Genomic DNA, 27,527 nt, shown 5'->3' with positions numbered 1-27,527 from the left:
ACACCTGGCACTATTCTAAGTGTTGGTATGAATTAAATGAATATAATCTGCACAAGCACTGTGAGGTATACAGTGAAATCCCCATTTTGGGGAGAGGTGAGGGACTTCCTCGTGTATTAGGATGCTTGATCTCAGTCCACTTTTTAAAATATTTGTGAAACACACAGGACATGAAATTTACCATCTCACCCCTCTTGAAGTATAGTTTCATAGCCTTAGGACTTTCATATTGTTGGACTCCCATCACCACCATCCACCCACAGAACTCTCATCTGACAAACTGACACTGTGCTTCCCCTTCAACAGTAACTCCCCTCGCCTCTCTCTCCTTAGCCCGTGGCAACCGCCACTCTGCCTTCTGTTCAGGATTCACTGTTTCAGCCGCAATGCTTTGTTAGCCCTGCAGCTGAGGACTGGACGGTCCTGTGTGTTTTATTTCTCCTTTCTTTCCATCAAGCCATTTACGCTTTTGCTTTTCTCTTGAACCTTTTGCGATTAGCGTCATGCCCTGTGTAGGTTGTAAGGTGGACCAGCTTCCATGGTACAGATTGTTAGTTTCCTCATCCTCATCCAGGCTGGAAGTGTTTGGTTTTGAAATAATGTCAGTTGTTCTTGATTAAAAGAACGATCCATGTTTGTTCTAGGAAGTTTAGAAAATACAAAAAATTCATGAAGATAATTTAGTATTATTTACGCAACCAACTCCTAGAGACAACAGCTGTTCATTTTTAGTGCTACAGAAGCTAATATTTGCTTCTATAGTTATAAAACATTTATTTTACAAAATTAGAATACTTTTGAACATGTCGCTTTTTGGTCTGCTTTCTACTCAGCACATTGCCAGGAGAACAGTACTACTAAGTGGTGTTTTGACTTCTAGGAGCCTGGTTCCAGTGAAGGAGGCAGGATAAGTGCTCAGACAGAAGTGCCCCCACCCCCTTGCAGTGGTCATGGGATGCCGTGGGAGCAGCCGTGTGTCCCTCTCCCGAGGGTGCGGGCTCCAGCATGTGAGATTCCATGCTGGCCTGCATGGCCTACCTCCTATAGGTTTTGCTTTGTGCTTTTTGAGCATACACAGAACATAATCATATATTTCAATATTGTATATTTTAGTAAAGACATAGAGCATTGACTTAGTGCCCAGAACTGATCTAAGTGATGAGTGTTTTTCAACTTCAGGCTTAACAACAATGCTTGGTGGTAGATACCATGTTATTAATGAGGAAACCCGCCAAGATTTTCCTGGTCACAGCCCTGACATGCATGTCAAACCTCTGTAACACAGTAAAAGTGTGTGTGTGGGGGGGGGGGTGGAAACCCAAGTCATGGACATAAAATGACTTATGTAATAAAAATAAGATATTTGTGTATGTACACATGTATGTGTGCATGATTACAGCAGAGTATACCAAACTGTTGACAGTGCTTTGCCTGTGGGGAGAGCAGCATTTTTATATTTTTCTTGCTCTATTAAATTATATTCAGAGTTCTATATTCTCTTGTTAATTGTTGTAGAAATGAAAATATCTTTAAGTAAACTAAAGAGAGTTGGGACATCTCAGTTCGAAAAATCTTGGTGGTTCCAGTTTTCTTGACTTGGCCCCAACAGTGAACTTCTGCATTTGATGAGATCTCAGTGTATATATAGTGGAAACTTCTTTGACTCTATATAGATAGATTTCCGGTTCTCCTGTCTTCCATGGAGGCAGCAATAAAACTGAAATTCTTCTCATTAGCCTGAGCTGTTGCATGTCTCTCCATGTCCCACGGCATTTTATGAGCTTATTTTTTGACGTTCCTTGGTTATGGTGGTCCTGTTTAATGCGATAAGTGAGAATATTCATGTTTAAGGGGGAAAAGTGAAGACAGATGGCATTTAACCTGGAAGGCACTCTGACCCTGAGAGTGTAGACCCAATTACCATGGGATCAGTAGATAATGGTTATTACAAAGTTGGGAATGTCATAAGGATATTCCATAGATGGCCTGGATAAGTGTGTTTCACAGTGATTTTTTTTTTTTTTAAAGATTTATTTATTTATTTGTGCATACAGAATTGGGGTACAGGCCAGAGGCTCAGGGGCGGTGAGAGGCTTCACCAGAGACAGAGTGGGGAGCAGAACAGGCAGATGGACGAAGTACACTGCTGAGGGAGGCAGCGGGCGGGTCAGGAGAGGTCTGGCTCGCCATGTGGTCTCCTCCGGGGCAGGCGGCAGGCTGGAATCGAACTCATGCGGAAGTGGCCTCAGACTCTCAGTGCTGTGCTCCAACCCGCTGCGCCACCAGGGAGGGCCCACAGTGATTTTTTAAAAGTTCTCAGGGTCCTTGCTGGTGGGATTTGGTAAGCAAAGTTGGAAGGTTGCAGTTTAACTCAATAGTAACTTGTTTCTGGAAGCCTATTGTGATTGTGTCATTTTGACAGGCAGAATTTAAAATCAATCTATTCTGGAATATAACTCAGTGGCCTTATAGTGCCCCACCCAGTTAACAGTTTATAGGAGGTTGCTATACGCAGAAACATCAACATTGTCAGCTGAAAGTTTTCAGAAAATTACCCACAAAAATGGTATATTCTTAGCATGTTATGAACTTTTTTTTAACTTGCTGTATTCCCATTGCTCTTATAGTCTATATCCTAATTCTGATCCAAGTCAGACTTACTGATCTGATCTAAGTCAGACTTAGTCATCATTTCATCCTCACCTTGAGCTTCTTGAAGTCAAGGAGAGTGTTTGGGTACCCTCTGTGTTTTCTTAAAGGCTTTGAACAACATATATCATATTTTTTGGTGCTATGGGAATACGTATGAAATGGAATGAATATTAAATTTCATGGGTTACTACTTTCTGCTACTTCCTCCGCAGGAATATGGCATGTAAAGATTGTTGCATGTAAGTTTTCTATATATATTCAACATAAGTGTTTCCACTTTTTTGTTAAAAATAGGAACTGTCCAAGATCACAATGCCGGTTATATTTAATGAGCCTTTGAGCTTCCTCCAGCGACTCACTGAATATATGGAGCATACGTACCTCATCCAAAAAGCCAGTTCGTTTTCTGATCCTGTGGAAAGGATGCAGGTATGTGTCAAGCAGGCACTGGAAAGGGCTTAAATCTTGAGACATTTTTGCCTCCTCCCCATCCTCACCCCTTCCCTTTTATATATATAGTTAGAATTAAGGTCATATGAGGTTGGGGAAATTTCTAAAACTCAGTCAGCATGTTGGGAGTATTCTCTGTTCCTTCCTCTGCCTATCTTCAGTCAGAGTGTAGTGAGTAGAAAGACTAATGAGAATTTCAAGAGAAGCAGAATGGGATCCATTACCAAATCGGGATGGTATCGAGCAGTTTCTGCCTGAGCCTGCACTTTAGGAAGGAGCATGTGTTGGGGTGGGGGGTGTCAACCTTTCTTCTTTAACTCTCAGAAGAGTGCTTCTAACAAGGAATGAACCCCCCCACACACACACACATGAATCAGTATGCTGATGCTTACACTTACATGTAATATATACATATTCTACTATAACTTGAAAGACCACAAGAAACTGCATTTTCTGAAGATGGGCTAGATACAGACAGGGCATAGTAGTACATTGTTCGCCCTCAGACAACTGCAGGTGTTCTGAATGGAGTCTTTCTGTTCTGTCTTGTTTGGCTTAATGTGAGTTTATTGAACTTTATCTCTTTTCCCCATCCCAGAAGTGCCTGTTGTACATTTTAGCAATTTTAAAGTAATGAAAAGTAATTTTGGGTTTGCGGGTTTTTTTAAAGTCCTTGAGAGAATTTGTAGCTGTCTAAATGTTATAAAAATCACATTTGGGACTGACCCTATAGGAAAAGACTCAATTGTTTTCACTCTGAATATACAGTTTGTATATGACGCTGCTAGGCCATATTAAAAATCCAGAGCAGTTAAACTTCAAAATAATCTGGTAAATGACTGCCTTTTGCAAGATTTCAGTTCCTGAAAGAGTGAGGAGCAAGTGAGACTATTTTTAATTTCTGCTCATGGTCTGACCCACAGTGTGTAGCTGCATTTGCTGTGTCTGCTGTTGCTTCTCAGTGGGAACGCACTGGAAAGCCTTTCAACCCACTTCTGGGGGAGACTTATGAATTAGTTCGGTAAGAACTTTCACTCTATTCCAGATGGGTTGTGGAAATTTTTCTGATACGTAGCTTTACAGACGAAAAGGGAAAAATATTTTTCAACATCACGAACAATTTTGTATGCCTGGAGCAAATTAACAATTTCGATGTTTATATAATATTATTATAATATTCAAACTTATTTATAAATTTAATGATATACAGTAGATGAAAAAATTAGCTATTGACTGTTTTATTTATTTTCAGTTGCTTTTATTGAGATATTAATTTATAGCCCTGTATATGTTTTAGGATTCCATGCTCAAACCTCTGCAAATGTATCTTACCATACCAGGGCCAGCACAGAGTACCAGTGACCCTCCACCACAGTCCATTGGGCCCACACACACCACACCTCTGATATTTGTTGTTTTATAATCTCTCAAAACTAATGCAACATACATAAAATGAAGTAATTAGAGGATTTCGGTATCCCTGGTCATGCGTGACTAATTCCTATCATCTTTTGCACATCTTAATGACAGTTTTTTATAGCCATGTAAAATGTATTAGCATAAACTTATTCTTCTGGCATGAAGACAGTGAATGCTTGTACAAGCACCATTCTGTTGCCTGCTGTAGCCTGCTTCTTAGACACGTAATCAGGGATTCATCTGGCTTTAATTTTTCTAAATCTTCCTCTTCTCTGCATAGGCTTTGACTTCATCTGTCCCCTAAATGTTTAAAAATGAACACACTAATATGTGTCCACTAGCTTAATCTTAATATGAATGCAACAACGTTATGTGGATAGTATTTTATGCAAATCATCAAAATTGATGTGAGTGTTCTTTATTGTATTCTATTCAAGCAGTTGGAATTATAACAGCATTGGCTCTAGTAGTTTGGGTTACATTTGTACAATTTCTCATATGCAGAGTTGTTCTTTTATCAGGATAACACAGAATTACTGACTTTATCAAATTAGTTTCTTTACTACTTCTAGCATTTATTTTGACTCAAATGACCATGTACATATTCCATAATTAGAACTAATTGCATTTTTTTTTTTTAATCTTAAGAGATGACCTTGGTTTCAGACTCATCTCTGAGCAGGTCAGTCACCACCCACCTATCAGTGCATTTCATGCTGAAGGATTAAACAACGACTTCATCTTTCATGGCTCAATCTATCCCAAACTGAAATTCTGGGGCAAAAGCGTAGAAGCAGAACCCAAAGGAACCATCACCTTAGAGCTTCTTGAGTAAGTTGCAATCAATCCATTATACTCTTTCAGATCTTACTGTTCAAAAGTAGGAGATAAACAGCTTTTATAAGGTATGAATTATCTACTTCTGTGTAAAATAATTTGAGAAGCATAGAAAAGCCATTACCAATCTGGGTGTTTCTGAAGAATCTTAACTTGGTTGTTGACTGTGGTTTTTAGTTCTGTTTTAAAATGAGTAGATGTCCTTACGAAACAAACTTTCTATAGATGATGCTGATAATGTTTTGTTTAGCCATCTTCCAAAATAAATTCACTTTGAGAATATTGAAATAGTTGTCACACATTAGGTATGATAGAACTTACCATTTTTTTGCAGTAGAAAAAAATTAAATTCAAAGGTAGTTCCACTTCTAGTGAGGATAAAGCACACTGTAGCCTGTCTTTTCTGCTGATACAACTAAAATCATGGAACGAAGACTCCAACTATCTGAGGTTCTAAAAATCAAATGCCAGCAGGCCAATACGGGAGATCGATATGGCAATGAGTTTCCTAGGTTCTTTCTTCCTAAGCTGTCATATCTGACTTAGCTCAGATCCTAGAACTAAACAGTAAGGAACACAAAATTCTAAGAGACGCTTTCTCATTATGCTTACAACACTTAAAAAGAAACTCTGTGCGCTGTAGAAAGCAGAGTCAGTCCTTTATTTTTCTCTTCTTGTCTTGCAAAGTGAGTCCTGGGGCCCACAGCTACCTGGCTGTTGTGGTGACAGTAATTGGGGGCACACAGGTACCCAGAACTCAGGAAAAGTTCTTCTTGGGCCGAGCACCTGGATAAAGGGACTCCTGTTTTCCAGGGTGGGGGAGGAGAGTTCCTGTCACTGTTTTACTCTTTTCTATCACATCTTTGCCCCAAACAGACCAGCTGTGAGAATCATAAGCCAGAGAAGAGAGGCTAGAAACCCCAGCTTCTTGGCCAAGGGCCTGGAAAGCTCCTCTGGGACCTGTGAGTGAGGGGAAAGCACAGAGGTGCCTTGACTAGAGAACAGGATCCAGCTAAGCTATGTGTGAATTCCTAAGCTCCCCATGAGGGTTGGGCAGGGAAATGGCCTAAAATGGCACCCTGAAGACCTCAGCATTCTGAAATGCTGTGGAGATCAGAGTCCAGGACCCCAGTTGGCTATTGAGGAGGGGTCTAAATAGCACTTACAAAGGCTTTGAAAATTAAGCTGGCAGTGGCAGCAAAGGCCAGAGAATAGAGTCAGGACTTGTTGCCTGAAATATGTTGATTACCTACTAAAGAAAGTAAAAATCAATATTCTCCAGAAGACTAAAGAGGACCTAGATAGTCTCATAATATCCAGATGTCTAGAACATGATCCAAAATTATTTGACATACAAGAAAATAGGAAAATCTCAACAACTCACATGGACAAAACAAAATTCTAACCTCAAGATGACTTAGATACTGAAATTATATCAGAAATTTTAAATCTGTTTCATAACTCCGTAGGATAAAGCAGGACAGTCAAAATGAATGAAAAGACATTTTAGTAAAGAAGTAGAAGTATTTTTGGAAATTCTGGTACTGAAAAATATAATAAAAACATGTATAATAAGTAAAAATAAAAATAGAATAACTGGGAAAAACTTAATAGCAGAATGAAGATGATACAATAGGTACAGAGGCTGTATGCTAGAAGCTGTGAAGTACTATTGAAAGCAATCAGATTATCTGGGTTAGGAGAGGCGTCCTGTCTCAATATAGTTGGAAACCTAAACCTATTTAAGAGTCACTTCTCCTCTAATTGCTTTATAAGCAGTCTACATTAACACAATCCAACTGAAAGTCCCAGGATGGTTTTTGATATATAGAAAAGTGGACTCTAAACTTATAAGGCAACATTAACAACCAACACAATTTTGAAAAGCATGGAATTGACTTACATTTCTTTGATGGTGAGAGTGCTGTAATCAAGAAAGGGCAGAAATAGCTGTAGGATGGACACATCAGTGGACCACAGGAGAGTCCAGAAATTGATCTACAGAGTTATGACCAATTGATTTTTTACAAAGATGCACAAGCAATTCAGTGAAGAGGGAAATCCATCCTTACCACAAATGGTATGGGAACAATTGGACATCTCTGTTAAAATTGTTCCTCGACTATGGTGATGGCACATGGGAGATTTGGTAATGGGAAGCCCACGGGGATTACAACTGAGATGGAAAAAGGCACAAAATGGTGTAAAAATAAACTATTATGTTAATTTAAAAAGAACTCTCTACTATTAGTTTACTTTTATGTAACAATAACAACCTTTATGATGATAGTTGACAGTTTATTGGTCAAAGCAATAAACAAGGGTCTAAAAAAATTGTTCCTAAACTTATATCTCACACCTTATGTAAAAACAACTCATAACTCTTAGACTAAAATGTGTAAACTATATAAAGCTTTTGGGAGAAAATAGTTATGACCTTGGTTTAGGCAAAGATGTCTTATAGATACCAACACAAAGCAGAATTCAGAAAAGACAAAATTGGTAAATTAGGTTTTATCAAGATGAAACAAATTTGCTCAGTGAAAAATACTGTGCAGAGAATGAGGAGACAAGCTGTAGATAGATAAAAATCATTTTAAAATCATATATGGTCTTAAGATATATAAAATTCTCAAAACTCAAATGTAGGAAACAGTGCAATAAGAAATGGAGCAAAAGGTGTGAGCAGGTATTTCATCAAAAGAGATATATGGCTGACAGGCACACGAAAAAGTGTCTGACAGCATTAGTCATTTAAGAAATATAAAAGTCACAAGGAAATGTGACACGTGATTTAGAATGGATGACTCAAAACAGATTGAAAAACTGACAACCCAAGAGGTAGTGTGTATGCAGAGCTTCTGGTGTTGGTTGGGGGCCAAGGAGGTTAAGCCAGTCTGGAGAACTGTTTCTTATGAAGTTGTCCATGTGTTCACTTCATGACTCAGCAGCTTCATCTGAGGTGTTTAGAGAAGTGAAAAGTTAGGTTCTCACAGAAACCTGTACATGTGTACTTTGGCAGCAGTTGGTCAGTATCACCCGAGGCTGTAACATGTGCTGCCATTCATGAGTGATAAATGCTGACGGGTCTGTGTGGTAGGCTACTTACTCAGCAGTAAGAACACATTATTGATACAGAATTTAAAATGCATTATATAAATTGAAGAAGCCAGTTCAAAAGTTACCATCTTATTATCTGATGTCTTTGAAAAGGCAAAAGGATGGCCGTGGGTAACCAATTACTTGTTTAGGGAGTAGGGGTGAGTCCTAATCTGAGCTACAGATGAGGAAGGGTTTGGCTACACAGCAGCCCCAAGGGTGAATCTTTTGATGGTGGTGGAATTATTCTGGACTCTGGTTGTGGTGGGTAGCAGATCTATACCTTCATTAAAGCACACAGAACCGTTTATGTAAACTCTGTAAATTTAAAAAGAAGGATCCAAATGATACATATGCTCAGGATATAAGATAGTTTCAAGAACTAAGGGTATGTAAAATTGGATCTGTTTCATATACTGTCTGAAAGTAGAACTTTCCCATTTGAAAAAATGGTATGATTTTTGGAGACTGAAATACTTCAAGATTCTCCTATCTAAATCAATGGTAGTATCATTTGCATCCCAGCTAAGTGACCTGTCAAGTAGGAACGTATTCTTTCAGGTAGTGGCAGAACCTGTAAAAGAGTTTTCCCTTTTAGTTGATCTAGAGTACTTTGGAAAGTACTGAGTGGATCTTCTTTTTTATTTACTCTCTCTAATTTTTATGTTTTCATCAAACTTTCGAATGCTTCAAATGACTTATCTGTAGCTTATTTGATGTTTGGTGGGAGTGTCGTTTTTTCCCTTAACTTCTGCTTCGATATAAAGACCTGCATGCTGAGACGACTCCTACTTCATACCAGTAGAGCGTTTAAAATTTTGGGGCTTAGTTCTCTCCAGCAGTCTAATTTATTATTGCAAGTAAGAGTGTTGAGACAAATGCACTTTCTAAACAAAAGAACTTCTCAGTTATTTTCCTGGGCTTTGGCTGTTGCTTTTTAGACACAATGAAGCATATACCTGGACCAACCCTACCTGCTGTGTGCATAATATCATCGTGGGTAAACTCTGGATCGAGCAGTATGGCAATGTGGAAATCACGAACCACAAGTAAGACACCTTCAGACACTCACCTACCCCTTCAGCTCTGTTTTGGGTGTCAGTAGTCCGAGAATTACAGAACTAAGCAAGTAACTCTTGAGTAAATAGCAACCTAGCATTTACTGAACAGAATTTATCAGAGAATACCGTGTGGACTTTACTTTCCTCAACTTTTGTTTTGCTTATAGTATGTAGCTTGTAGTATTCACACAGGGGAGTTGAGTGGGAGGGAAATAACAGGTGAGCCTAAACCCTACCTGGCCTTACGCAAGTGCATTAGTCAGTGCAGGCCCCAATCAGTATGGACTGGGTGGTTTTCAGAGTAAATGTACATCTCACCATTCCGGACACTGAGAAATCCATGATCAGGGTGTTGGCAGATGTATGTCTGGTCAGGGTCCCTTCCTGGTTTGCTCATAGTCACTTTGTCATGGTTTCCTCTCGTGGCAGCAAGAGAGCATCTCACTTACCTCTTCTTCTAAGGACACTGGTCCCATTCATCTGCCCTCATGACTTAATGGTCAACAACAGCATCCCCCTGGGCTTCAGGGCTTCAGCATGTGACTGGGGAAGGGGTGGGGGAGGGAAACAGACTTTCATTCTCCAGAGCCTTGCTTTTTCTCCTCGGTGAGTCCACTACTAATTAAGAAGGAATCACCGTAATTTCTGGAGGTTGGCATGTATTAAAAAAGTGGTGAACATTAGCAACTGCTAAAAAGGGGATTAGCATCATTATTCTCTAGTGCCTCTTACCTGTTGAATAGTAATCTGAGATTAGTACCTCTTTCATAGGACTGGGGACAAATGTGTGCTGAATTTTAAGCCATGTGGCCTTTTCGGTAAGGAATTACACAAAGTTGAAGGCTACATTCAAGATAAAAGGTAAGGTTTTCCATTTTTAAATATTAAATGGTATAGGTGTGTCATTCATACAATATCAATATTAAAGTTCTCCATAACTTGGAAAAGATGCCTTCTTATAAGGGGGAATTGTCTATGTGCAATATCTTTTCCTGTGAATAATTTGATTAGGTTACAAGAAAACACTGGCTTAATCATTGCCTAAATATCCACTTCTCTTGACAGCAAAAAGAAGCTCTGTGCCCTCTATGGGAAGTGGACTGAATGTTTATACAGTGTTGACCCTGCCACTTTTGAAGCTTACAAAAAAAATGACAAGAAAAGTACAGAAGAGAAAAAGAACAGCAAACAGGTGAACACCCTGTAAAGGGGCGTGGGGGCCATCAGATGCTAGAGCTTGTCCTGGCCCTCAAGAAGGTGGCCTGTTGCTGGGCACTGTTGGGTCTCTCTTTTCTTGTGGATGTTCAGCACACTCTTGGCCAGAGTCAGGATGTGTGCCACGTTTGTAATTGTGTGCAGCTAGACGTGGGGCTGGATAGAAGTCATGGTTTTGGAATCTGGAGTGCATCTTCGACAAACTTTCTTTTTCTTCTCTGTGCATTAGAAGTTGAAATCATAACATTTAAAAGTACCTCCAAGTTTATCTCTTCTATTTTAGCAATTTTCTTGACTTCTCAGCGAGCACTAAATCACTGAAGCTAAGACCATCGTCTTTAGGGAGTCATTACTGGACTGCAGTCCTTCTCCCAATGAACTTTCTTCCCTGTGGGGCAGTTAATGGCCTGATAGAATATTCCACTTGCAAAGTACGTAGCTTCTTGTTGCAGGGCCCCAAGAAGGCACATTCGCCAGACTCAAATCTCTCATCCGGCAAAAGAGCTGAGAGCTAAAGAAAGAGTGTGCCTGTTTGGACAGGAAATAAATGAGAATTGACTCCTCTAGTTAGTGCCGGGGTGAAGAGCGCAGAACTGAGATCATATCTCAACCACAGACGAGTGGGGTAGTCTTAGATTTCTCACCTTCTTGCTATCTCAGTACCTTCACATCTAAGGTGGGGGGAAGAATAGCACCTACTCGTCAAGTGAGTTGACAGATGTAAAGGGCTTAGAGAAATGTCCGTCCACAGTGCAGACTCCTGAAGTCCTTCCTACAACTCGCGCTGGGTGAACTGCGCATCATGGAGAGTTTGCAGCTGCTGGCTCAGCTCAGACCCCCCAAAATCTGATGGCTTTGGGGCCCTTCTAGCACATGTGAAAGTTAAAGAAGCCCTAATCTTCCTCAGAAACCAAAGGTGTGATTGAGTGACTTCCTTTGTAAATCAAGCGAACCTTGCCATGGCGCTGAGAGTGCTAAGGTGAAAGTGTTCTGGTAAATGACAAGGCCATTCTGCTTTCCCGTGGCTTTGCATGTTTTCTTTTTTGTTTGCCTTCATTTCAGTGCACAGCTCTGCCCTCCTCCTCACAGCCAGTCTCCTGGCTACTCATCCCTCATCTGAGGAGGCTCACTGACACCTTTCCACAGTAGTCTGATCCTAGTGAGGCTGGGCAGGAAGCATTTGGGGTCCTGGGCCCTGACACGGTCTCAGGAGCAGTTCTGCCAGTAGGAGGCAGATAAGCAAAGACAACCTCAGCGACATCTGTGTCTTCTGTGGGGGAGTGATGGCAACAGGGGACATTGGTAGACTTCCATACTGTAGCTCTTGTGTCCCATGAATCCAGTTGTATGTGTGTAGACAAGTGTCCATAGCACTTAAAGACCCTGTGCCTATACTCCACTGCTTTTCTAATCTCTCTTCTACCTGGGCATCTGACTTCCACAGAGGCTTATGTTGCTGAACATGTTGAGTGCTGTGAAAAGTCCATCATCATCAATGTCTTCATCTCTAAGCTGTATGTTCCCGAGAGTAGTTTGCTTAGTAGTCCTAGGTCTGACAACTGTGTGATATTGGGAGTATTAACCTCCCAAAGGCTTCAGTTTTTATATGTGTAGCTGTTAATATATCCTCACAGATTCATTGTGTGGGGATTGATCATTTAGAGAGCTTCTAGGGTGACTCTGGCCTGCTGGGGTGGGGGTAGCTAACGGAAGTGTTACTTTCCTTTTTTAGCCATAAGCCTTCTTAAATTATCTTATGAAATGCTTGCAGGTTCCCTGTTGTTTTGTATTGTTGATACATTTAAGTAATGGCCCTAAGAATTTAATCATTTCTTGTTCTCATAATGATGTAGTAACTACTCAAGTGAGTTATTTTGTCTCAAAAAAGGGATTTTTAAAAAGATCAGAACACTAAAGAGCAATGATGTTGATGCCTTGAACACTGCCAATACTAAGTGACACGCACATAAAGCTCAGGAGACTCAGCACGTAGTCATGCCACAGGTTTTCTTGACACCCCACCCTGTGATAAAAGGTAAGGATTGAAGAAGGAGAAAATCATGGTGCCCAGCTCTCGTGTGGTATACATTCTAGTGGTGTATGATTAATGGCTGTTACTTTACAAATGGGAAGCATGTTCTTTTTAAAACTTGTTAATTTTGTTCCTCTGTTGGTTCTTCTAGGTGAGCTCTTCCGAAGAGTCCGATGAAATGCCAATGCCAGACTCCGAAAGTGTATTTGTTATCCCTGGAAGTGTTCTCCTGTGGCGAATAGCCCCACGGCCTCCCAACTCTGCCCAGGTGAGACTGGACCTATTGAATGTGGCCTGAGTCTGTTTTCTGGTGCTCAGTCCCCACTATGTTCAGGATGAGTGGACAGGTTGTCACCAGTGCTGCTCGCTGTCCCTCTCCTGGCCTCTCGCCCTGATGCCCGGTGATCTCATATGTCTGTCTCTGCTGTCTAGGGAAATGTTTAGGTGGGACTTGTGGGGGCTTCTTTAATAATTGTTTGGGGGTCATTATTAGACTGACTTTTATTAAATATAAAATGATACAACCTATTTGTCTCCCAGAATCCAACTAGTCATTTTTTTAGAGTAGAATACTGACTTTGCTTTATGTCTACTGAAAGTTGACATTCATAGGTGTTACATATCCTGCAAGGTCTTCTTCAAGATGTCTTTGAAATAATTACTCTTGGGTTGTACAGACTTCAGAGAAAGCACTTAGATATTGGACCTGAGAAAGTCCCCAAGAGAAGGGGGCGGTCAGGTCAAATCAGTCCTCTTCGGTGTTCATCTTGTGTTTTGCTTTGGTATATGTTAATTTCAACTTTTTGTGTTTTTTTTTCCAGATGTATAATTTTACTAGCTTTGCAATGGTCTTGAATGAAGTAGACAAGGAAATGGAAAGTGTTATTCCTAAGACAGACTGCAGGTTGCGGCCTGATATCAGAGCCATGGAAAATGGAGAAATAGGTAACTAGCATCTGATGGTACTTCCACTGAAAAATAATTTCTTTGAGAATGATGATTTTTTTTTTATTCCTAGTGATTGTTCACCAAGTCTCTATTGGAGATTTTTTTAATTAGAATTCAATTTAGTAAACTTATTTTCAATGTAGAACTATAAGATAGACTTTATTAGGTGATAACTTATATTTCATTAATATTCCCTGGTAATGTACTGTATATGGCCAGAGGCAGATTTTATTTAAATATATATTTATGTGTACAGTAATAGGGGTACAGGCCAGAGGTGCAGGGGGTGAGAGGAATCACCAGAGACACATTGGGGAGCAGAACAGGCAGATAGAAATACACCACTGAGGGGAGCAGCAGGTGAGACAGGAGAGGTCTGCTGTGCCATGTGGGTCACCTCCCTGGCCTGCGATCAGAAGTGCTGCAGTGGCTGCAGAGCTTCATAGTCCTGTGCTTTAACCTGTTGTGCCACTAGGGAGGGCCCCAGAGGCTAGTCAGAAGGGGATGGGAGAAAAACAGCTTTAAACTGTATTGTCATTGATTATTTTATTATAGATTTAAGAATTTAAATGTCTCCTTGTTAGCTATGAAGAAGAGCTTGTCTTCTCCTTGACTAATTATAGTGTTTTTTGTCTTCTGGTGCTAAATTTCTTCCAACTCACTGGTTCTCAAAGCGGGGGAAGCAGTTTTTCCTCAGGAGACATGTAGTAATGTCTGGAGACTTTGGTTGTCACTCCTAGGAAGCTGCTTACAGCACACAGAACGCCCACCCACAAAGAATCATCCAGTCCCCTGTCAGTAGTGCCACAACTGGGAAATCTTACACTGACCGCTCTGATACTATCTTTGGATGAGCAATGAGACTGTTTTGAATGTTTGAGTGTTTTGAAAAAATTTTCAATTTCTTATGAATGTAATTTTAAGAAGCTCTGTGAGGTCTCACTAAGAATTTAGGGGGGAAATGACAATTATTTCATTTTCCATCCAATTTTTTATGGACGTATTTTCACACACACACACACACACACACACACACACACACACACATATATATATAGGTAAATGGTTGTTAAGAATTAGGCTGTAGGAAGACACTGAATGGATCTTGAATGCCAGTTCTGCATATTACTTACATAGGTGTTAATATTTTTTTTATTTAAAGATTTATTTATGAATACAGAACTGGGGTACAGGCGAGAGCTGGTGAGAGGATTCACCAGAAACAGTGGGGACCAGAACAGGCGGGTTGATAAAGTACACTGCTGAGGGGAGCAGCAGTCAAGACAGTAGAGGTCTGCTGCATCATGTAGGTCACCTCCCTGGCTTGGGATAGAACTCATGCTGCAGTGGCTGTGGAGAACTTCATAGTGTTGTGCTTTAACCTGTTGTGCCACCAGGGAGGGCCTAGTGTTAATATTTTATCTTGATGTTCCGCTGTGTTGTGTTCTAATAAAATGCAAATCATGCCAGTACTTACAGATGGCGCTTCTCCATAAAGTTCTTGTGCTTAACACTATACCTGACAGTCTCTATTATAAAATAACTATTTTTTCATTGGTATTTTTATTTTAGATCAAGCTAGTGAGGAAAAAAAACGGCTTGAGGAAAAACAAAGAGCAGCTCGCAAAAACAGGTCCAAGTCAGAAGAGGACTGGAGGACAAGGTGTGTGACGCTGACCCCAGGGCTGAGCCCTAAGACAAGCTCCTGGGGGCGGGGGTGTAGAGGAAGCAGGGCTGTCAGACCTGTGTTACTGCAGAGGAAGGGGAAGGGCGGACATTTGCTCCACCTGGTGGTTTCCAGACTGGGACAAAATATTCTGACCGAAAGAAAAGTATTTGGAAATTAAGGTTAAAATACTTCCACACAATCTTCTCAGGTCAGTGTCAAAAGCAACTGTCTTTCTTCCTTATTTAGTAAAATCAAAATCCCAAATTAAGAGTTTGGCATGGAAACAGACCCATATTAGTTGAGAAAATGACAGAGACATTTGTTTATACATTTATCCTGTATCAAGTATATTTACACAGCGCTGCTACTCTTACAAACACAAGAGTTTTGACATGTAGTGGAAATACATTTTGTATAAAGTGATATCTTGGACCCATTCAGAAATAAAAAGTATGTGATAAAATTTCTAAGCTTTGAAAAAATTTTTTTAAAGAATCAGGAGGATACTTAGTCAAGAGTTACTGCAAAATATTTCAGGTAATTGGTAGCTCTTTTGCATCTCTGAAAAGTAACTTTTATAACTAGACGTGACATTCGATGACCTCTAGTCTACTGGCTTTTCACTATTTTGTCAGCTTCAACATCTCTCTTGCCAGTGGATGTGTAAAGAATATGGACAGCTCGAACGCATGGATCAGAGCTGCTGTGTTGCCAAGGGCGGGGCCTCGGTCACTCCCCCGCTTCTCCCACCCTCACTCCTGCACCTAAAACTCTGTGGAATAGTTTGAAACCCTCTAGCCTAGATACCCCTTTGTTATACTGGAGGAAATCAAATGGTGATGGATTTCATCTTGAGGACTTAGTCAAGAGCACGCAGCCAGGAAGGAGCAAACTTAGACTGAGGCCCTCCCAACCCCACAACACCAGTCTTTCAGGTGAAGCCACATCACTGTATGAGATCACTTTTGGAAAGTCTGGCCTAGTCTCTTTTGCAGAAAATCTCTTTTGTACTATATTATTGATTTGTAACTTAACTTTCTGGTCATATCTTCAGGTATATAATGAAAGCAAAAAGTTCACTAAGAAATATGCTGTCAGGTCTCTGAGACAAGATTACTTTTGTACCTAGTTAGCAAAAAGCACTCAACAGTTCTTAAAAGCTACTTTAAAATAACAAGTAGAGGCCAATTTGGGGCATATTAATATACGTATTATTACGTATGTTTTCTTCCATAGCTGTCTTCACTTAGCATCAGTAGTTCTTAGGAGATTATGCTGATTTTTCCGAGGATTCTGCCATCCCTTTGTCAAAAGATTATGCTTTGAGCACTGTTTTAGTAGTGATAACAACATTGCACATTCACTGATTTCTTTTTGACTCATCTTCTTTTGAATAACTTGGCTCAGTGTGAGTAGACACACAGGCACTTTTGTGAAGGAACATTTTCTGCTAGGTAGTGCTAACGAGCCTTCGTAAAAGTCAAACCCAGAAATTGATCAGTTGACCTGACTTCTTGGGCTAAAAGCTGGCATTTCTGGTAGTATTTGTTTTACTCACTTGAAGATGAGGGTTAAGGTTTCAGGGTTTTTCAGGCTCTAAACTGGTCGCTACTAATGAAAAAGTCTATTATTTTGTATTGAAGTAACTGGTTTACAACACTTTATAGAATTTAGGGGACTGGGTTCACACTTCAGATATATGTTGCCCTACCACACCCAACACCAAATTGCCCATAATCCTTCACCACAGACCATAGGGTCCCCTGGCTCCTGTACTTCCCTGTCTTCACTCCCCTTCTGGCAGCTTCAATTCTGTAATCCTATTTCTAGGGTTTGTTTTCATTTGTCTGTTATTTCATATTCTACATATGCGTGAAATCATCCAGTAATTGTCTTCTTCTTCTGACTTCACTTAACACAATCCCCTTAAGTTCATCTACACTGTTGCAAATAGCCAGATTTCACTTTGCGTATAGCTGAGTAGTATTCCATGGTGTATATATACCAATCTGCTCATCTTTGTTGGGCACTTGAGTTGTTTCTCAGCTTGAGTATTGTCAGTGGTGCTATAGTGAACACAGGAGTGCATCTATGCCTTTGAATTAGTTATTTGCATTCTTCCGGCAGGTACATGGGAGTAGAATTGCTAGATTATATGGACAATATGTTGTTAGCATTTGGAGAATCTCTAATGTTTTTCATAGGGCTTCATTATTTTGAAATCTTACGAATAGTGCAAGGTTTCCTTTTTCTTCATACCCTTGTCAACAGTCATTTCTAGTCTTTTTGATAGGACCCATTCTCATAGGTGTGAGGTGGTGCTTTTGATTTGCATTTCCTTGATAAGTTATGATGAGCCAAAAATGGCTACTTTTGATCCTGACCTGTTTTTCTAGAGGAATCTGCAGACTTTACTAAGTGGGGTATGTGGAGGAAGGGGGAGGGGGTTGGAGGGAGATGGTGGGAAACAGGTCTTGAAGAGGTAGGGGCTGAGGCAAAATAATTGGTCACAATTGCCTCCCCACATAGTATGAGAATTCTGCAGAGTTAGTGTTTTATAGAATGTTATTGATATAGGCCCATGGAGACTCAAAGACATTGGAAAGCTGTAGCAAAGATGATCTCGCCCTCTTATTTCCTATCTGTTATCCATGAGTTTTTAAAAAGCTCTTAGAAATGAGACTTTAGAAATTAGGTTTTTTGAATGTACCTTTCTGGGAAATGTCTCCTTGCAACTTTGCCTTCTCCCCGCTTCCCATTTTATGCAGAAGAATCCTATGCCACAGGGCCTGAGGCTTGGTTAATTTTTAATGTTACTGTTGATGACCCGGGCTTTGATTTGCCAGTTTTTCTTGCAGTGTTGACTTTGCTGAGCCTGACTACAGAGGTGATTTTGCTTGGACTATTGAGACACAAAGGAGTATAACTATATACTTCACATTAGGCAAAAATTTTGTGACCTTAAGTGTTTAATGTATTTTGTGACCTTGATTGTGTTTAATGTATTTCTAGTTTGCTTTTCTAACTCTGAATACCACATCTTAATCATTTCAAGTAGATGTTTAAATTTCTAACAGGGAAAAGCCCTAAAAGCTAAATTATGAATTTATATAGTATTCTAGAAAATTTGGACTAGTGCACCTTTACAGTGATACTTTTAAGGAATAGACCAACTTGGAAATTTATTTAAACAATTAAGTTTAGGTTGAGTTTAGGTTTGTTTAAATATTTTTAGAAGCCATTTACTTTGGAAAGAATCTCAGACACTTAAAACTTTTTATAAATGTTAATCTGAAAATGAAATCATATTTAGAATATGTCACACAAATGGGTGAACCTTTTAAGCAATATTTTAATTGTCCCAAAGCGAGCTAGGGCTACTGAAATGGGTGGTATGTTTCTTAAAGAGCAAGATAATGATTAGCAGCTTTTTCTAGAATTAGATTGGTTAAGATGTTAAAAATTCAATCCAATTTTAAAGTCCATATCAGCATGGAAAAAAATTGAGATCCAAGATGATTTGCGATAGTTTTAGTAGATTATGGAGCATGCTGTATTTATCTTATAGTGTATTTGAATGAGGATGATCTTTAAAATCAAAGTATTAAAATAAAGCTTTAGTTTGATATTACGTGCTTGAACAAGCTATTCAACTTCTCTAGAGTTTTAAGGTAGGGACACTTACTCTGAGCCAAGTTTTTCCATATTACTGTAGGTATGTTGTAAAAAGTTAACTCTTATCCTAATTCCTAGTTGTGTTAAAGAATGCCTTTTGGTAGAAGTTAAAGAATGGAACTAGAGAATAGAATAGAATAAAGCAATATATTGTTTATAACCCTACTAGACAGAAGATTTGTTAAAAGTACTATTGCTAAATGCTATGGAAATACATAAACTTTTCGTGTGATATCACTATAAACCATTTGGAAGATTACGAACATACAGACACTTTCTAAAAACAGTATCCCTTCTTCCAAGTCTCTTTGGAAACCCGACTTGGAAAATGAAGTAAATTGTTGCAGTAGGGAATACTGTGAACTAGTAAAGTAGTAGAAAGTGGAGATTTCAAATTTTCCCCATTAATATTGTTCTTTCTCTTTTAAACAGGTGGTTCCATCAAGGTCCTAATCCCTACAACGGAGCACAGGACTGGCTTTACTCTGGCAACTACTGGGACAGAAACTACTTCAATTTGCCTGACATTTACTAAAATACAGACAAGTCAAGGCATTTAGTTGATCTATAAATAAGTCTTAAACCATGTTTTAAATTTTTTCTCCTTGGTTTCTACTCATCTTTTCAAAAATGAAAAATCACTCATGAATAACTTGCATTTCACCCAATAAAAGTAGGGCATAAGGTGATATTGGTGATGAGTCTTGGGAAAAATGGATAATTTTACTATCCAAACATACTTGGAATACTATTTTATATAGTAAGAGAAATTGCTGATGAATATGCTTTTTATGGTTGCTATTGCCATATTTACTGAAGGTTTATACCTAAATGTAACATTAGCTTTATGAAATTATAGTGATTCTGAATCAAGTTATTTTAAATATTTTTATGCTGTAATGCTTGAATGTTTTAGATGTAACTTGGAAATGTTTAGAATTCTATACATTGTTTTATGTGCGCAAATGTAGAGAAGGCTACATTGATAAGATGGCTTCTGTTTATACTAATCCTCTCAACTTTGCCACCTCCCACCTCCAAAAAGAAAAAATTCCTTCACTATTCAGAACAAGTATTCCTGATTTGAAAGCTGAAGAATTAAACTGGAAAAGGTATTTTAATTTCTTATTTACTGCTTTGAGTTTACAATTTTGTATAATCAGTGTCTTTAGAAGAGGTGAATTGTACATTTGAATTGAAATTAGTGATTGACAAAAATGCCCTAGAAGTAGATTTTTATCATTATTGTTACATGACAAACCCTTCTAAACGGTTCAACTTTCAATGGCAAATACCACCAGAGAAATTAAGTTACACTCATATATGTATTATAAGTATCAAACTATATGAAAGGAGGTCTTTGCATTTCAAGTTTGCAAGGCTCCTTGTACTTAAAATATGTATGGAGACCTACTGTACAGTACTAGCACTGCCCCTTTCATCGGGGTGTATTAATCTTATATTTATCAACCCGAGATATATTGCCCCAAGGGACCTTAGGTAGCTGCCAGTAAATTATTTTAATTGCTGTCTTAAAGTAATAAGTGTTATAACTAATCTGTGCTAAATAAAGGCTTTAGAATATTCCCAGAAAGTGTGGTTTCTTTTAAACTTTCTAGTAGACCAATGTTGCCACTGTCCCTAGGGCCAGAGCTAAGCACACGGTGCTTATTGTAGTGAGCTGCTGTGCCTCAGTGTGATGCCAAATTATCAAGTGGGAACACCTGCCTAGAAAGCTTGTGGTTAGAGTACTGGAGTGAGAATGGTTAATTTTTTTGTTTTACTATATATACAGAACTGGAAAATGCTGTTGCATGACAAGTCACAAAAGAGGTCTTTTGTGTTCAATTGTTTGTATATATCCTCAATTACAGAGTGAAAATACAGAGCTTTATGCTTGCATGAAGTTTATTGATACTTTACGCCTGGTGGCCGACTCCACCTTGAACGAGGTTTCAGACAGTGTCATCTTGGGCATCTGTTAGGAATAATGCAAATAATGAATTGTTTAAAATCATGAAACTAACATGTGAAATGAATATATCAGAAAACGAGGTCTAACCTCTTATCTGTCTAGTCAGTTACCTGTGCATTTGCCCTAAAATATTTCATGCTGTAATAGCCATTTTGACAGTTCTACTAAAAATCTACAAAGGTGACATGTACAATAGACCAGAGATATTTTGATAACTGAATTGCCTCCCTTAAATATAGTAACTGAAGCACATCTTCCTTTGAATGAAATCTGGCTTTTATCCATCAGTTCAGGTTTAACTGAATCTGTTAGTGCAACACTTACGTTGCTAATTTATCTGCTCCCTTTACTGACATCTAATCCTTCTCTATACAGCAACCAGTGGGATGTTATTCTGACTTCCCATTGAACTTCAAGTTCAAATCTTTTCTTAGTATGCAGGAACTCTAAATTATGTGCATTCAGTTCCACCCCCTGTATACCTGCTCTCTACTCCTCCTGGTCAGTCTTGTTTGGCTTACTTGTAAATCCCAAGTCACCCACTACACTTTTTCCTGCCTGGGGTGCTGTGGGCTCTCTCCTATACTCTGGTATCGCTTTGTACCTGGGCCTGAAGACCTTTGCTAGTAAAGGAGGGTCTATATCAGTGTTTGTTCATACTTTGGGTCCATCCCCACTTTCTCTCTCATCCCCACTAAGGTGTGGGGTTTAAGTACTGATTGAATGGAATATTTTTAAATGGAGTGAAGCTGCCTGATACCTATTAATGTTTTTAAACTGTTCACTCTTCTGTAAATATTCACTCTTAGGAAGGGTCAAACTTATTACATCAATCAGGTACTTACTTCATAGATAATCTTACCTTGTTTACCATTTCTTCCCAGATTTCATTTGTCTGTGCCCCTACCTTAAAGATTACATATTTCCCACATGAAATTTAAAAAAAAAAAAAAAAAAACCTCCCCTTTTACCATCTTTCATAGAACCAGACACCAAACCAGGTTTGCAAAGTGCTAGAGCTCATACTGGTTGGATCATGTTCTAGACACCAAGTCCTTCGTGTGAGTTATGGTACAGTATGCCCATTTAATAAATGGCGGTAAGGGATTTAACAATAGCCCTTAAGTAGCTTCTAACTTAATTCGATTTTTAAAAATATCCAATCTCCATCAAAATCCTGACAACTCACGTGTATTAGGCCCACATATATGGTAGGAAATTTTACCTACCATTTTTAACTTTCTGCTCTGCGAACATGGGCACTAGTTACGGTAATTTCTCCAGCAATACCATAACTTCCAAAGGGAGTACGTTTGTCACCAGATCCTGAACCTTTTTTGGCTACATCTTCTACTGGGAAAGCAACAGAAAGAAAAACTGGACTTTGTGGTCTGGGAACATCTTGTCCACTTGGAGGACAAGCATTCTGGGAATTTGGGGTCTGTTTCTGGAATTTCTGATCTGCAGGAACAGCAATGGGTACTTGTACTGCAGCATATCTCTTCAAGGCATCTGCTTGTGAAACAACAGGATGTCCAGGAAGAGGTTTCCAATCCTGTGCTTCCTGAACATTTGAGCCTACTAAAATAAAAGGTGGGGCACTGGTCTTCTTGCTGTCATCCATCATCACATAAGTTGGAGAAGTAACTTTCGGTGGAGGCTGCAGAAACTGTGGATCCTTAGGATTAGATAAATAGAGGGTTGCCTGGGGAAAAGGCCCAGGTGCAGGTGGCGGTGATGGGCGACTTTGTTGATTCATATCAGTTAGACAATAAAGGGTCCACATGTTAGAATATGGTGGTGGTTGTCCTGCTTCGCTTGCTGCTATTGCTAAAAAAAAAAAAAAAAATTTGCAGGCATTAAAGATTTGGTCTCTGTATCAGGCGCTATGCACAGAAATGTCTTTGTAAACATCTTTTACATATAAACAAACAGCTGTAGTAATATGTGCGATAAAGCATGCTATAGAGAGGGCTAAGTAAATTATGTTTGGTAATGTGAAGAGGTTCTCTACAGTTGGAAAGTGAGGACAGTGCTGTGCAGCAAGTAACAGGGACACTGGAGTTGTGGCAGAAGCAGCATTCTTATTCTAAGCTGTTTCAAGGTACTCAGACTTCACACATGGTTTGTTTCTACAGGGTCCTCAGAGAAGAGGAAATGGCCAATCAACTCTTCTGGCTTTACTACTCTCCCTCCACCCTGGCCCCCCAACAACTGGTTGAAGTGTGTGCAAGCCACTGAGAAAGGCAAAGCATTTGCACAGTGATTTTCATAGAAACCCCAGCACTGGGTATCATCTTTTGATTGCATAATCAAAAAAGCCAAGGGGCCATTCATAAGCATCATTATCTCCCCATTACCTGCACCATGTGCAAAACATTACATAACCTAGGACTCAGAATCCCAGAAAACAGCCCTAATTTTAGGCAGGGTTTGAAGTGATAGGTCCTAAATGGCATTAAAAGTCTGGTTGGTCTCACAGGGCACCTTTAAGGAAAAAGTTGGTCTAGGAGTACCATCCTAGGAATGTATGGTGTCAAGTTTGACTTGTCTAATGAAGACAGTACTGTCTTGGAAAATGAGGCCCAGAAGATGGGGTGGTAGAGGAAACTTCCTCATGGACGGGCTGTACCTCTTGGGTCATCTACCATGGTCCAGCCTCCTTTCTCCCTCAGAAAATAACACCTAGGCACATGATTAAACTGCAGTGTTGTCAGTAAATTCAGACACTTCCAATTTTTCTTTAAAAGCTTATTAAAATATAAGCCAAGCCAAGTCTTTGGTTTTGTAGACAGAGTTTGACAACAACCTCAGTTTTTAACTTTTCTAAAGCACTGAGGATATCTGAGTACTGAGAAGAGTGACTTAGTATGGAAGTGCTGCTTGAGCCAAACACATAATGCCAGTCCCACAGGCTGTACTTCGCCACTGCCCTCAAGGCCTTTCAGCTGTGCAGAATCCACATCACTATGCCAGACAGAATTTCATCTCTAAACACCTGCTTTGGTGACAATCATTTTGGCTCTGGTAAGAATCAAAGCTGAGAGTTTCTGCAAAAGGAATGGGGGAGTCTGGCTCATACACATCCCATCCATCTCTAAAGAGAGAAGTCCCCTCTGCTTGACTAGACTGGGGCAGGAGGGGCGCAGACCAAATGCCATAATCAGATTGAGAGGGAGGTCAGATCTCTCTCTCACAGGAAAGCACTGACATAGCTCAGCAGCCAAGAAAGCAACCGGATTTGGGCACCGGGCAGGGTAACTGATGGAGAGAAGCCAGCCGCCACAGCTGTGCCTGCCCGTCCTGCTGCCACTGCTACGGCCCTGCTGCCCTGTGTGACAGAACTCCAACCTGACCCGCTCTCTCCATCCAGCTATGAAGCTGCTCCCTCAGCTGCAGGAAGTGCCTAGGCAAGAAATCAGTGCTTGATCCAGCTCCCCAAACCTAGTTACAGAGCTCTCCTGACTCAGTGCGAAAGCAGAGTCAAACACACCACCATTTCTTTCATTTTTGTAATGCCACAGCCTATGTAAATGTGTTGCTGTAGTTTGATTTTACTTCCACAAGTGAGAAATTTCAAACTAACACCCTACCAACTGGACTTTAGATCACGTATTTGATAGCTGACAATAGGCTCTAGTATTTTTCACTCTACGATATGTCTAACAATAACAAAATTGCTCAGTGACCAAACACAAGGTCAAGTTTTAGTGATGTCACTTTAAAATCACTCATCTCGTAAGAGTAAAATCTTAAATACAACAAAGCCTTTAAATAGGTTTGGCATTTTCAAAACTTAAAGACCTAACCAATCTGCATGCAGGGAGCCTACCTAGATGGTTACCCAAAATACAGATGTCACCTGAAATATAATTTTTAATTTTGTAAGCATTTAATTTCCTTACCTGGCTCCACCAAACCTTGTTCAGGCGTTGCTTCCCCATCTGGTTCGAGCTCTGGATCAAAAAGACCTTCTGGAATTGGAGAGGTGGGGCCACTAGATGATCTTACAGATGCACCTGAGTATGCTGCTTCTGCAGCTTCCTCAGAGAGCACAGGACTGGCCTCCATCTCCTGGGGTGCAGAGTGTTCCCATGACTCCTCCTGCCCAGTATTGCCAGAGCCCACTGCATCCAGGAATTGTGCAGGCTGACCATGAGAGGTGTCAGAGAGCATAACTCTTGCTATTGCCTCCATCTGCACACTGTCCCGTGAAATTATTGCAGGACCTACAGATCTTTCAGACATGGCTGAGGCTCTTTTGCCTGACAGAGATCTGGGGCTAATTGGTGATTTCTCATTTTCATTAGGACCACAAACATCATCAGCAGAAGGGCTATCTATTTGTCCTGGTTTCTGCTGGACATAAACAACTCCTTCAGTCACAGGCTCATCTTTATAGATAGATGATATATGAACAGTTGATGTAACCTCAACATCAGCCTGCAAAGAGACCTTAGGAGCATGATCATAAGCAGGAGGTTCTTGTTCATCCTGCAAGGGGGACGAGAAAGCCGGTGTTGGTTCATTGTCTTTAGGTTTAGAACCCAAATCTACATAGACAGATCTTTGGCTCAGCACCTCCTCCGATAAAGTAGGCATACTTGTTGCCACATCCACCATTAAAATTTCAGACTGATTAGAATGAATAGATGAAACGTTACCTAACATCTGAGCAGCAAACTGAGATGGGTCAGCTGGGACATAGGCAAACTCTGATGAAACAGCTGCTGGAGGTGGTGATGAGGGTGGGGTGGACTCCTTAGGGGTGGAAGATTTTGAAGGACCACGAACTGCTTCAGGCATCTCCTCAGACTCCGAGAGCTCAGTATGAACTGATGGGAACTGAGTGGTTTTGTTGATAAACTGTGGTCCGGTTATGTTGTCCTCCTCTGTGTCTGTGGATTTTTCCACTCGTTTAGGTTCTTGGGAAACTGCAGATATTCCTTCTGGTTCTTTTACATATTCTGATTTCTTCTCTTGTGTTGTTCCTTCTGCCCATCTCTCTACTAAAATAGCCAGGTGAGTTAATAAGCATAAATTACTTCAAAAAAAATTTTTTTTAAAAAGCAGTAGCAAATTGAATATACACACATCAATACAGATCTTCGACTCACAATGGGGTTACATCTCGATAAACTTATTGTAAGTTAAATATATCGTAAGTCAAAAATACAGACTGGGAGCTGCAGCTCGCTGCCACCGTCTGGTGTCACCAGAGAATACCATACTACAGGTCCTACTGGACTGCTTCTCACCATCCTAAAGTCAAACATTTTAAGTCAAGCCGTTGTAAACCATGGACTGTCATGTATACAAGTCTACGAATTCTTTATTTTCTAGCACCTCTGATGTAGTGTTGGTACTGTCCTTATGTCTACTCAAAAGACAGCTCATTTCCCTTAGTAACTCTAGCTACAGAACTGATAGTCAGATATCATCTTCAGCTGATCAGCATGAGGGGAAAGATCCTAACTCCGGCTAGCAGCAAGGGAGCTGAAAACCTCCACAGAAAAAACTCCTAATCCAAACACATAAAACTGAGGGAACAGGCAAGGGGAGACTTTAATCTGTGCATTAGACTATCCAATTCAACTAGTGTTATGGTAACCTAGAAGTGAAACAAATGCTGTTATATTAATGAGGGGATGCTCAATTTAAGAAAATTGGTATACAAAGTTTAACTTAATGAACTAGAAAACTAGGGAACTACAGGATATTTTTACATTAGGAAAAACCATATACCTGAACAATGGTAGCACCTGCCACGAGAAGTATGCTAATGCAATGAAAGTCATACTAACACAAAGAAAAGCATGGAGAGACTTCTGGAACCACAGTGTGAAATCAGTGACTTCTGGCTTGGAAGGTCAAGATAGCTAATGACGGCCCCCCACCCCTGGTGGTGCAGCGGGTTAAAGCACAGCACTAAGAAGCTAAAGTCACTTCAGCGTGAGCTCAATCCCTGCCCCAGAGGTGACCCACATGGCATGGCAGACCTCTGTCTCCCCACTGCTCCCCTCATCAGTGCACTTCATCAATCTGCCTGTTTGGTCCCTACTCTGTCTCTGGTGAATCCTCACCACCCCTGCACCTCTGGCCTATACCCCAATTCTGTATGCATAAACAAATATCTTAAAAAAAAAAAAAGCTAATGACACATGAAAACTTTTTTTTTTGTATTTTTTTTTTAAATCTCAGTTGTAATCCCCATGGGTTTCCCATCACTGAGTCACCAGTGTGCCATCACCATAGTCCAGTGCACTTCCCTCCATCCCCCCTACTCTACCCCACAAAATGTCTCTGGTATATGGCTGTTCATTATTCTTATTATTTTCTCGCCTGGTCCCTTATATCCTGCTATGAGCAAAACCATCCGGTATTTTTCTTTCTCTTTCTGGGTTATCTCACTAAGCATGATCTTTTCCAGCTCCATCCAAGTTGCTGCAAAAGACATGTGTTTTTTTGTTGTTTTTTTTTTTTTGGCTGCTGAGT

At 40.0% G+C, this 27,527-nt stretch overlaps 2 protein-coding genes across 6 annotated transcripts in view; one reads left to right on the top strand and one right to left on the bottom strand.

Annotated features, from left to right (window-relative positions):
- OSBPL1A (oxysterol binding protein-like 1A) overlaps nt 1-20,646 on the top strand; it is a 182,137-nt gene extending 161,491 nt beyond the window's left edge. For 2 of the 4 annotated variants that reach the window (XM_004683793.2, XM_012725894.1), the window contains exons 19-28: nt 2,947-3,081; nt 4,026-4,123; nt 5,170-5,352; nt 9,399-9,506; nt 10,290-10,379; nt 10,584-10,710; nt 12,917-13,033; nt 13,587-13,710; nt 15,286-15,376; nt 19,490-20,646. In XM_004683793.2, coding sequence (XP_004683850.1) covers nt 2,947-3,081; nt 4,026-4,123; nt 5,170-5,352; nt 9,399-9,506; nt 10,290-10,379; nt 10,584-10,710; nt 12,917-13,033; nt 13,587-13,710; nt 15,286-15,376; nt 19,490-19,592 — 1,176 coding nt within the window. In that variant the 3' untranslated portion in view covers nt 19,593-20,646. The remainder of the gene's footprint in view (nt 1-2,946; nt 3,082-4,025; nt 4,124-5,169; nt 5,353-9,398; nt 9,507-10,289; nt 10,380-10,583; nt 10,711-12,916; nt 13,034-13,586; nt 13,711-15,285; nt 15,377-19,489) is intronic. The other 2 variants (XM_004683794.2, XM_012725895.1) reach the window with 1 other exon arrangement.
- Nucleotides 20,647-20,731: 85 nt separating this feature from the next.
- The window catches only part of CABYR (calcium binding tyrosine-(Y)-phosphorylation regulated), a 15,908-nt gene continuing 9,112 nt past the window's right edge, over nt 20,732-27,527 (bottom strand). The window contains exons 4-6 of one of the 2 annotated variants that reach the window (XM_012725896.1): nt 24,938-26,041; nt 22,262-22,862; nt 20,732-21,035 (exon numbers count right to left, since the gene is read on the bottom strand). In XM_012725896.1, coding sequence (XP_012581350.1) covers nt 22,267-22,862; nt 24,938-26,041 — 1,700 coding nt within the window. In that variant the 3' untranslated portion in view covers nt 20,732-21,035; nt 22,262-22,266. The remainder of the gene's footprint in view (nt 21,036-22,261; nt 22,863-24,937; nt 26,042-27,527) is intronic. The other variant, XM_004683792.2, reaches the window with a different exon arrangement.

This window comes from Condylura cristata, unplaced genomic scaffold, assembly GCF_000260355.1.
Source record: "Condylura cristata isolate star-nosed mole 26May11 unplaced genomic scaffold, ConCri1.0 scaffold00016, whole genome shotgun sequence".
Taxonomy (NCBI): Eukaryota; Metazoa; Chordata; class Mammalia; order Eulipotyphla; family Talpidae; genus Condylura; species Condylura cristata.
This window is presented reverse-complemented; position numbering and strand designations above follow the sequence as displayed.